Source organism: Melospiza melodia, chromosome 24, assembly GCF_035770615.1.
Source record: "Melospiza melodia melodia isolate bMelMel2 chromosome 24, bMelMel2.pri, whole genome shotgun sequence".
NCBI lineage: Eukaryota > Metazoa > Chordata > Aves > Passeriformes > Passerellidae > Melospiza > Melospiza melodia.
In genome coordinates, this window is record NC_086217.1 from 2912494 (window position 1) to 2922284 (window position 9791).

General features: G+C 49.7%; 1 protein-coding gene across 2 annotated transcripts; it reads left to right on the plus strand.

Moving 5' to 3' along the window:
- The first annotated feature begins 408 nt into the window (after positions 1-408).
- Positions 409-8893, plus strand: OTOP3 (otopetrin 3). 2 transcript variants are annotated; one of them, XM_063176120.1, is made up of 8 exons: positions 409-569; positions 1526-1688; positions 1818-2756; positions 3815-3951; positions 4703-4761; positions 5307-5425; positions 6234-7180; positions 7892-8893. In XM_063176120.1, the coding sequence occupies exons 3-8, from the start codon at positions 2372-2374 to the stop codon at positions 8060-8062; spliced, it is 1818 nt and encodes a 605-aa protein (XP_063032190.1). In that variant the 5' UTR covers positions 409-569; positions 1526-1688; positions 1818-2371; the 3' UTR covers positions 8063-8893. The 2 variants fall into 2 exon arrangements, with proteins under 2 accessions (XP_063032190.1, XP_063032189.1); XM_063176119.1 differs by having other exon boundaries at positions 1544-1688.
- The last annotated feature ends 898 nt before the right edge of the window (positions 8894-9791 follow it).

Genomic DNA, 9791 nt, shown 5'->3' on the forward strand with positions numbered 1-9791 from the left:
TTCCTGCACCAGTGCAGGGGTGGACTGCGAGCTTTACCTTTTGGGTAAGATGTGTGCCCTGGATAAAAGCAAAAAGAAATTGTACACGTGAGGAAAAAAAAAATCTTAGGATCTACCTAAAAACAAGGGAGTGGGGAACTCAAATGCGTTTTGGCTGAGGCAGTGTGGGTAAGCACTCCCAACACAAGCCTGTGCCAGGAGATTAGCTCTACACCTGCCTGAGCCATGGCACAAATTAGTCACCACCGTTGTGGTTTTACCAGTTGGCAGAGCTGTTGGTGTGAGGCAACACAGCAGGTGCATAAAGGAGCTGCTCCCCATTGGCTGCCTGTGGCAGATCTGAGAGCTTCCCACTGAGTAATTAATGAAATGACAATAATAGACACAAAGTAAACAAGGTGGAAAGAAAATAAATCAATGGGCTCGGAGCAGAGGCTGCATTTAGTGAGGAGCAGCCCTGACGGTTCCTGTCTGCACCTTGGGCTGTCAGTCTCCCGTGCATCCTGGTGCCATTCCAGGCACCGGCTTCGGACCGGCTGCACTCGAGGCTGGGCCGGCTCCTCGGGCAGGTAAGGGCTGGGCTGGGCTGGGCTGGGCTGGGCTGGGCTGCTCCCCACAGCACAGCACAGCACAGGGGTCAGGGGCTCGGGTCCCTCTGTGGGCAGTCCTGTCTGGGCACTTGGGTGCCTGAATGGGCTTCCTGCTGATGTTATGGCTTCTGAGCTCCCTTTGGAGCACTATGGTCCTAGAAGAGAGGAGGGGGTTTGCCCCTCTGCTACCAAGTTAGGAGAATTTTGGAGAAAAATGAGGAAGAGTTTAGGATCAGTCTCCACCAAGAGATGTGCGAAGGAACTCAGAGCTTGGGGGCTCATTCTGGGATGCACAAATTATTCTTGTCCTTCCATGGAGAGGTTCATCCTCTCCTAATGAACCCTGCAAACTCACCAACTTATAAAGAAATGCTGAATCTCTGCTGCCAGTCACAAAACCCAGAGGAGAAAGGAGGAGGCTCTCCATCTCGAGGTCCCACAAGGAACAATTTATTCCAGGTGAAGAGAGCAGGACAAAAAGCCCCTTGCTCTATTGTGCAAGGGGTTTTGCTCAGATACAAGTCAGGGGGTGGATACAAACAGCTAACTAACAGGGAATCCTCAGGGGAGCACTGAGGGGATTCCATCAGTGTCTGGGGCCACTTGGGGCAGGAGGGTGGAGAGGATGGGCCTCATGGGCACATGGGGCTTCCAGGAGTAGGGGAATTCCAAAGGGGTGTTCAGACATGGACTGGCCCGAGGTTTGAGTGGCAGGGAAGGTTCGGGAACAAAACGGGCTGGGGTGCCTTGCCAGGCAGGGAAAGAGCTGGAACAAGGGCGGGGAATGGCGTGAGGGACAGCTGTGAGGGAGGGTAAAACCCAGGGGTAAACCAACTCGGGGAGAACAGGGGGGTACAACAGAACAAAACACTCAACAAGGAATCAATAAAATAAATTCAAAGAGAGGCTGATGTTGCCTGATTGCTTTATGTCAGCAAGATTTCCCTCTCAAGAGCAGTACAGCCGTACCAAGATTTTACTGGCAGATGGACGGAAAAGCTCCCCGGCTCTGACTGTCAGCTTGGGCCCATCCCTCCAGCTCCTCGTGTCAGTGCCCTCACGGCCTTGAGCTACAAGAGGAAAAGCAAAGAAAAACAGGTACTGATTGTTTCCCAGTCTCAGCCCACTTGGATGGGAGTTTGGATCTTCTCCCAGCAGTTTATTCCAAGCTTTACAGATCCTTTGTTTATTCTCTCCAACTCTGCCACAATTTGTGTGACCATTCAGGGAGCCTGTAACTCTCAGAGCCCAAAAACAGAAGGAAGAGGTTGGACCCATCGACTGAAAATCAAACAGTTCTGAATTTCAAAGCAGGTCTAAGCTTGCTCTTCATTTTCAGGTAATCCTTACAACAACAAAGGGTAAGGAGAAAACCTGAACCCAGGGCTGGAGAAGCTGTAAAAGGTGAGGGTGGGAATGGTTTGAGCACCTCTGGTCCCAGCAGCCCCTGGTACTGTGGGGCAGGTACAGGTATCAGACACCCACTTTAATCCCGTGTCTCTGGACAGGTTTTGGCAGAAGGGCCTTTCCCCAGTGCCCTGCAATGACTCTGTCCACTGGGAAAGTTTTCATGCTTAACCTGGGCTAAAAACCAATCTCCTTTTCCCCTTCATCCAGCTTCTGGAGAAGGAAGGAAGGAAAAGCTGCAAAGCAAGGAAGGGAGGTCACCACACAGTGAAGTGACCTTCACAGCAGAGCATACAGCCTCCCATCTCAGCACATCCCCCCTTTAAACCTCCCCTGTTTTCAATGCAGCAGGTGATCCCCCAGGCAGATGAGCCATGTCTGACAAGAAAGACTCCAAGCCCTGCCATCACTGCCAGAGCAGATCAGCATCACTCCCAGCAGACACCACCACGATCCACTATGAGAAGTTCTGGCTGTACCGTCACTGCTCCTCAGTGGAGCAGAGCCACCGGCAAGCTCAGAAGGCTGGGCAGCTCTTCTCAGGGCTGCTGGCCATGAACGTGGTGTTTCTGGGCAGCGCCTTCATCAGCAGCATGATCTTCAACAGGGTGGCCATCACTCTGGCAGATGTCTGGATCCTGCTCTCCGTCCTCAAGGTCTTGTGCGTGTTCTGGGTTATTTACTACCTGATGGGCACCAGCCGGAAGCCACATGCCATACTCTACAGGGACTCCCACGCCGGACCCATCTGGGTTAGGGGTGAGTTTTTTTCTCTCATGCCTTCTTCCAAAGGCTTGGAAGGCAAAGAAATTCTCCCCCTGTTACTAGAAGAGCTAGAAGCTGTAGGATATGCAGTTAGGGCACTGGGAACTTCCCAGTTCTTGTCAGGCTGATGGGCACAGTGGGTGCCACAGAGTGGAAGCAGAGCAGCCAGGAAAGCCTGAAACTCGGCTTCCCTTCAGCCTCCAGTCAAACTTTGCTCTCTGGTCCCTTCACAACGAGAAATCCAGGCATAACCCTTTCCAGGACAGCAAATGAGCACTGTGGGAAAAACCATAGGAAAGGTTTTAGGCAGGAGCACTTTGAGAAGTGTGTTTATTCAAGAGCACCAGTGGCCCTATGTCACCATCATCCTCATTTAACATCACCGCAGCCTTGTTGCCAGGGAAGGATTCTTACCCATTGAGTCACATCCCAGTGACACCCAGGCTTTCCTGGGAGATTTTCCCTTCAGTATTTGCCCCACTTTGAGAAATTACCCTTCCCGCAGCAGCCCTGCCTCTGGTCTATCGTGGAGTTTTTAATTAGGCACTATCTTGTTAACTAAGCATGGAGAATCAATTGAAGGAAGCTGCAAGGTACTTGTGTACCTAAAGCTGCAGAGGCATGTCCAAGGCAAAAGGGAGAAACAATCAAAGGGTTCCAACTACTGCAGATGGGACTGCTACAAGCCTTAGCAGACCTGTGGTCATTGCAGGTTTCCTCCACAAGGCAGAAAGCATGACCCTCCATTAACTTACCCCTGCCATTTCAGGTTGTACAGAAAAGCCCCAAACCCCCATCCCCACCTTCATCCAAGCACAAGAAAATACCTTGCAGTTTCCTAACACCTTTAACCAGTCAAAGCACGCAGTCAGGTTCAGGTTCAGGACAAAGGCTCTCCTTTGTCCTCCTCTCCTTAAATCGTAAGAATTCCAGGAGAAAGACTGCCAGCTCCACACAAATCCAAGAAGCACAAGGCCCCCTATCCCCAGACAAGCTCAGATGCTCAACAGACATATCTGGGTTTATTTACTGGTCCTTTGCTCTTTGTGCAGGGTCAGTGCTGCTGTTTGGCAGTTGCAGCATCCTCCTGAATGTGTTTGAGATTGGCTACAGCACAATCCTTGTCCGCTGCAAATCCAATGTGGAAATTATGTTCCCTGTCATTGCAATCCTTTTTATTGGCACTCAGGTACTGCACATTACCCTTCTGTAAGCTTGTCTGTTCTCTCTGTCCCTTTCCTGGGAGCTCCAGGGCTGGGGGGAGGCTGGGAGATGTGGGAATGTGAACGAACATGGGGCATTCTCCTGAGCACTGAAAGCATTAAAGCATCACACACCACTTCAAATGCTACCTGCACTCCCTGTGTGCCACCTAGAGAGACAGGGGAGAAAGATTCAAAAATTACCCTAGAAATACCTGACATACCATAGGATCCAGAGGAATTTGCTTTGAAACAAAGTACGAAGAGAGGAAATTTCACATTTTGCCAGAGAGGTCTTTGCACCAGTCTGTGCCTCAGCTCCTCTTTGTACTTGCCAATCTATCCACCCAACAAAATCCTTTCCACACAAAGATATCTCACACCATTTTCACCTTGTTATTCAACACCACCCTTCTTCTTTACAGACCCAAAGCCATATTTGAAAAGTAAACTAATTCCCACCTCAGCAGCAAATACCCACATGAACAGGACAGAGGAACACAGAGCTCCGGGATGTGCATTCAGTGCAGTCACACATAAAAGCTGCCCTTACCCAAGGATGCCAGCACCTGCCTCAGCACTGGGGTGCAGGTGCACACATGTTCCTGCATCCTCACACCGAGGCAGCTTTGCTCCTGCTTGGACCTGTACCTTCTTTTCTACCTGTTTCTTTCCACCATGTGTGCAGCCAGCTGCCACCTTCACCCTGCTCACAGTGTTATTGTTCTCCACTTGCAGATTTACTTTCTGTGGCATCACTCTAAGGACTGCATTCAAGTCCAGCACAACTTCACCAGGTAAAAAACAAGGACAAAAAATGCCTTCTACTGCTCTAAAAAAACTTTTCCTTTCTGCCTGTGATGTCCATTATGATTCCTGTTAGAAATGTGTGCATCCTATACAGACCTTATATTTTGGGTCACACAGGAACCAAACTATGCGTGGTTCGGACCCATCCTCCCTCCACTGAACTGAGCTCACCAGCTCCCTTCAGTTTTCCTTTGTGCCTTGGAATGCTGCAAAGCTTCTTCCTTCCTCCCAAACGTCTTCCTGCTGCCTGTCTCAGGCACCAGCTCACAGACTGGAGGATGGGGGGGGTCTCCCTGTTACTGGGAGATGTCCCAGCTGAGGCCAGTTTCACCAGGCACTGCCTGCCCTGCTCCTTTGTAAATGGCAAGTGGGAATGTGCTCAGGTGTGTTTATGCAAAGCCACACCCCACGGGCCTCAGGCAGAGCGGGCACAAATCTGTGCTCAAATCTGTGCATGGGCCAGCGAGAGGGGAGGGACACGCTGGCTGTGAACCATCTCCAGACACTGTACAAGTCCTGTGTCTCCTCCCAGGTGTGGGCTGATGGTCGCCGTAGCCACCAACCTTCTGGAATGGCTCCTGTCGGTGACCAACGACTCCCTGCACATGGAGATGGAGTCTCAGCTGCGCGAGGTGGAGCAGCGATTCATAGGCAAGGCTCCTTCCTCACATCCCCATTGGTGTTAGGCTGACACAGGTGACTTCTAGGAAAACATTTCACAGGATCACAGAATATACTGAGTTGGAAGGGACCTGCAAAGATCAGCAAGCCCAGTTCTTGGCCCTGTACAGGACCATTCCCAAGTAGTCCACTGTGTGCGCCAGAGTATTGTCCAACACTTCTGAACTCTGTCAGGCTTGGTGCTGGTGCACTTCTCTGGAGACCCTCTGGGTCTCAGTGATTCAGATATCTCCAGTTCCCCCAAATGCTGCAACTTCCCTATTATTGGAGGTTGTCTCGAGGAAATGGGCTGCAAGGGGAGAAGATCTTCACCTGGAGGGAGAGGATCTGCTGTGAAACCCTAAAACTGAGGTCTAGGAAAGGAAAAGCCCACCATGAATTAGCATTTTTGCTCACTTTTTCCTACTAACTGCAAGCACAGGATTGCCAGACTAGAAGAGGCTCATGTAATTGCTGTGGTCTTCTTTGTGAGGATATAGAGGAGTAAAGGGGAATCTAATATTCCAGGGGGAGAAACAGAGAAGGCTTTGTTGTGAAGGAAGAGGAGTCTCTCATCCAGCACCTGTGGTGTTGACCATAGATAGGAAAAGACATTAGCTAAGCTGTGTTATTCTGAATCCTCATATACTTTAGGACTGAGCAGTAGCCAAATAACTTCCTTGTGATCCCTGTTTCTGAGGCACAGACACACATGTTGTGCCTGTACTCAAGAAACTCCCAAAGACAGCCGTGACATCCAGGTCATCCCTCTCTTAATTGTCACCTTCCTCTTCTCAAGCTCCAGGCAATGAGACTGCCATGTGCGTATGCCCAAACACGACCATCTGCAGAGTCTTCCAGGAGGGCTACATCCTGCTCTACCCCTTCAACACCGAGTACAGCCTGGTCTGCTCCTCCATGCTCTACGTCATGTGGAAGAACGTGGGGAGAACCATCAGCCACCACCACAGCCTGGAAAAGAGGCCCAAATTCAAGCTCAAGGGAGTGCTCTTTGGGCCAGTGCTGGGCACCAGTGCTGTAATCATCGGGGCTTGTGTTTTCATGATGTACCAGATCCAGGCCGCCACCTTGGACCCCAGCCGCCAGGTCCTTGTGATCTATTTTACCTACTACATTGTGCTCCTGCCCCTGATGAGTGTGTGTGCCGTGGTTGGGACACTCATCCATGCCTTGGAAAAAAAGGAGCTGGACACGGTGCAAAACCCAACCCGCAGCCTGGACGCGGTCCTGCTGATGGGCGCAGCCCTTGGCCAAATCGGCATGTCCTACTTCTCCATTGTGGCCCTGATAGCCAGCAACCGCAGAGACCTGCTGAACAGGCTTGCCCTGGCCTACTCTGTCCTCATTATCATTCAGAACATCACCCAGAATGTTTTTGTCATCGATGGGCTCCACCGGCGGCACGTTGTAGCAGCAGATGAGGCCAAGCATGCCAGACGCTGCGAGCAGCACACGGTGGCTGCAGAGCTGCCTGGGGAGGAGGAGAGCACGCAGGACAGCGTACAGGAGCACAGCCAGACACCTCCTGCCAAGGAGGAAAAGGAGGAAGACAGTAAAGAAGTGCAGAATTGTGAAGCCTGCCGCCAGAGACGAATGAGCGTGCTGGAGCTGGGACAGGAGATCCGGAAAGTTTCCCTGTCCTACATCCATACCTACTCTCACCTGACCTGGAAGAGAAGAGTATTGAGGGAGATCTCGTTCTTCTTAGTTCTGAGCAACATCATAGTAAGTATTGTGCTCTCTGCTCTGTCACAGCTCCGGCTGAGCCACGGTGACCTGTGACACAGACGTGACCTCTTTGTCTTTCTCTGTATTCCAAACAAAAAACCTTTGCCCACTAAGTCTCAAGTACTGGTGAGGAAAGCCAAGACTGGTTTTGCTGATAATACCCCACCCTCATAATTAGAAAGTCTCTCTTTTACCCTTAGAGTCAAGTATTACTGTGTTTCATGGGAGGAGACAGCTACTAAGTCCTTACTAGCCAAGATTTTAGCCTCTGAGAAAACCCCCACTAGGCTTATTAAGGGTGTTTCATGAGACACATGAAAGAAAATGTCAGGTACCAGCATTAAGTCTCTGTAAACATGAGTGTCCAGGCTTGAAACTCACACAATAAAGTACACTGTGGTCTGGGATCTTGAATCAACACTGCAGCCTTAATCCAGTGAAAACCCATTGCCCAGGGAAACAATGAAACCCCGTAGAAAGAGAAGCAGGCTGGGGCAGAATGGGGCTGTCTTTAGGTTTCCAGGGATTCAACAGGATTTGAATTAGAGCAAGGAGTCAACAGCATAACTGTGGGATTTTCCTTCTCCTCGCTGGCAAGGTGACTACTGTGATACTCCTAAAATATTCCTACAACTCTTGAGATTAGGGTGCAATAGGGGACAGTTTGTCATCCTCTGACTTGTGTCTCTTTCCCTCACATCTCTCCAGCTGTGGATCATGCCCACATTTGGGTCTCACCCCCTCTTCGAGAATGGAATGGAAAGGTCATTTTATGGCTACTCCACCTGGTTTGTGATCGTGAACTTCGGCCTCCCCTTGTCTGTGTTTTACCGCATGCACTCCATTGGGGGGCTCCTGGAGGTCTACGTGACAGCCTGAGCCAAGCTGGACCCCCAGGCCAGCCCCTGGGGGAATCAGTGATGCTGAACAAAGATGCAGTAAGCAGTAGATATGCACATGGAAGCTTCTAAGATGTTTTCCCTCCAGTTTCTGCTTGGACTTCTTGTACAACATCACAGTGACTTTCAGAAGAGGTTCTTTAATGTTGTCCTTTTCCACCATAGAGAATAGACTCAAAGCCCATAAACAAACTCTCACTGCTCTCAGGAATCACACATGCACTCAGCAGTCTGCCAGTGGATGCTGTTTGGCAGCAAATGGGACTTTACCAACTCTTACTGAGATCACCCAGATAAAAGAATGCAAGGGCAGCCTTCAGCAAAAGCAATGAAGACTGGCCTACACCAATTCAGAACATCAAAAGCAATCAAAAAATAAAAGCTATTACATGACCTTGCCTTACTGAGAATAAACACTTCTTCCTACAGGCACTCCCAGAGCCTCAGGTGGGAATCACTAGGGAAGCACTGTGGGTGATCCTTACACACCACGGATGATGTTATCACTGGTGTGGACTAGCCAGGGTCCCATCCTTGTACAAGGGCTAGTTCAAGAGCAAGCCACTGCCACATCCACTGTGAATCTTTCCCCATCCCAACACGTTGGCCCTTGCTGCTGCCTTGCACACCCACAAACCTTTCTTGAGGTCACCATGCACAAAGGAAGGCAGCTGCAGAGGTGCCTGATCAAAGACCCATTGGGATGTGTTCCATAGGGATGCTTGCTTTGAAAGCGTGTGCGAGAGCAAGGGGCTTGTGACTATGGGTCCAAATCCAGAGCTGATGAACTAAAATAAAGAGATTGAGTTTCCATGTGTGTCTTGTGAAGTCTCTGGGTCTGCTCAAGGTCAACTCACTTAAATTGTTCTTACATTCAGAGGTTGTGTGGGGCTCTGAGCAACCTGGCCTTGAGGAAGGAATTCCTGCCCATGGCACATGAGCTTTATGGTCCCTTCCAACCCAAACCATTCTGGGATTCTCAATCAAAATCTGTCATGACCCTTACCCAAGCATGGCACAAAAGGCATTCTCATTATTGCTTCTGTTCCTTTGTAAATGAATCCCAGGATCAGTGTGGGTTTAGGATTAGAGCCTATTTATGGGGTTTTTTTGGGATTTGCTAGTAAAGCAAACTCTCCCAAGACAGTAACAGTGAGGATTCAGCATTGAGGCAGTTTTACTTTCTGTAAAACTCTAAGTGAGACTGATTGCATGAGCATGAACTTTGCCCAATAAGTGTTTGTATTTGGGCCCATGTCAACAGAAATATGTCATGAGAAATAACAGCTGGATAAATTAGGCTCCAATAAAGTTAATTATTATTCTCATGTCAGTGTTTGTACCATGGGATCCACAGGACATACATGCTAACGTCTGACCTCAAACCTTCTTTGTAGTGATTGACAGCCTGGGGACAAGGAGAGATGGCACTTTGTGGGCAAACCATGACTTGGATTTTGTCCAGTTTAATGGATAAAACACTGGTTTAAGTTACTGAGCTTTCAGAGAGCAGGTGACTTTGGAATGAACACTGAATACATGACTGAAGACATGATCAGCATGGACAGGAATGAAGCCCACCAGCTCCAACTCTCACCTCCAGCCACCACAGATCAGATAAACAGTCAAGGCCCTCCATGTCCTTTCCTAACAGCCCCTAGGGCCAGGGTGCCTGTTTTACAGGTCTCAACTGCACAAAGGTTGTAGCA

What these genes read in the sequence shown, in the direction of transcription:
- OTOP3 (XM_063176120.1), top strand. Translation starts at nt 2,372, where the DNA reads ATGTCTGACAAGAAAGACTCCAAGCCCTGCCATCACTGCCAGAGCAGA. An exon ending in CGGACCCATCTGGGTTAGGG is followed by an intron (nt 2,757 to 3,814) that starts GTGAGTTTTTTT and finishes CTCTTTGTGCAG; the next exon opens with GGTCAGTGCTGCTGTTTGGC. An exon ending in TCCTTTTTATTGGCACTCAG is followed by an intron (nt 3,952 to 4,702) that starts GTACTGCACATT and finishes CTCCACTTGCAG; the next exon opens with ATTTACTTTCTGTGGCATCA.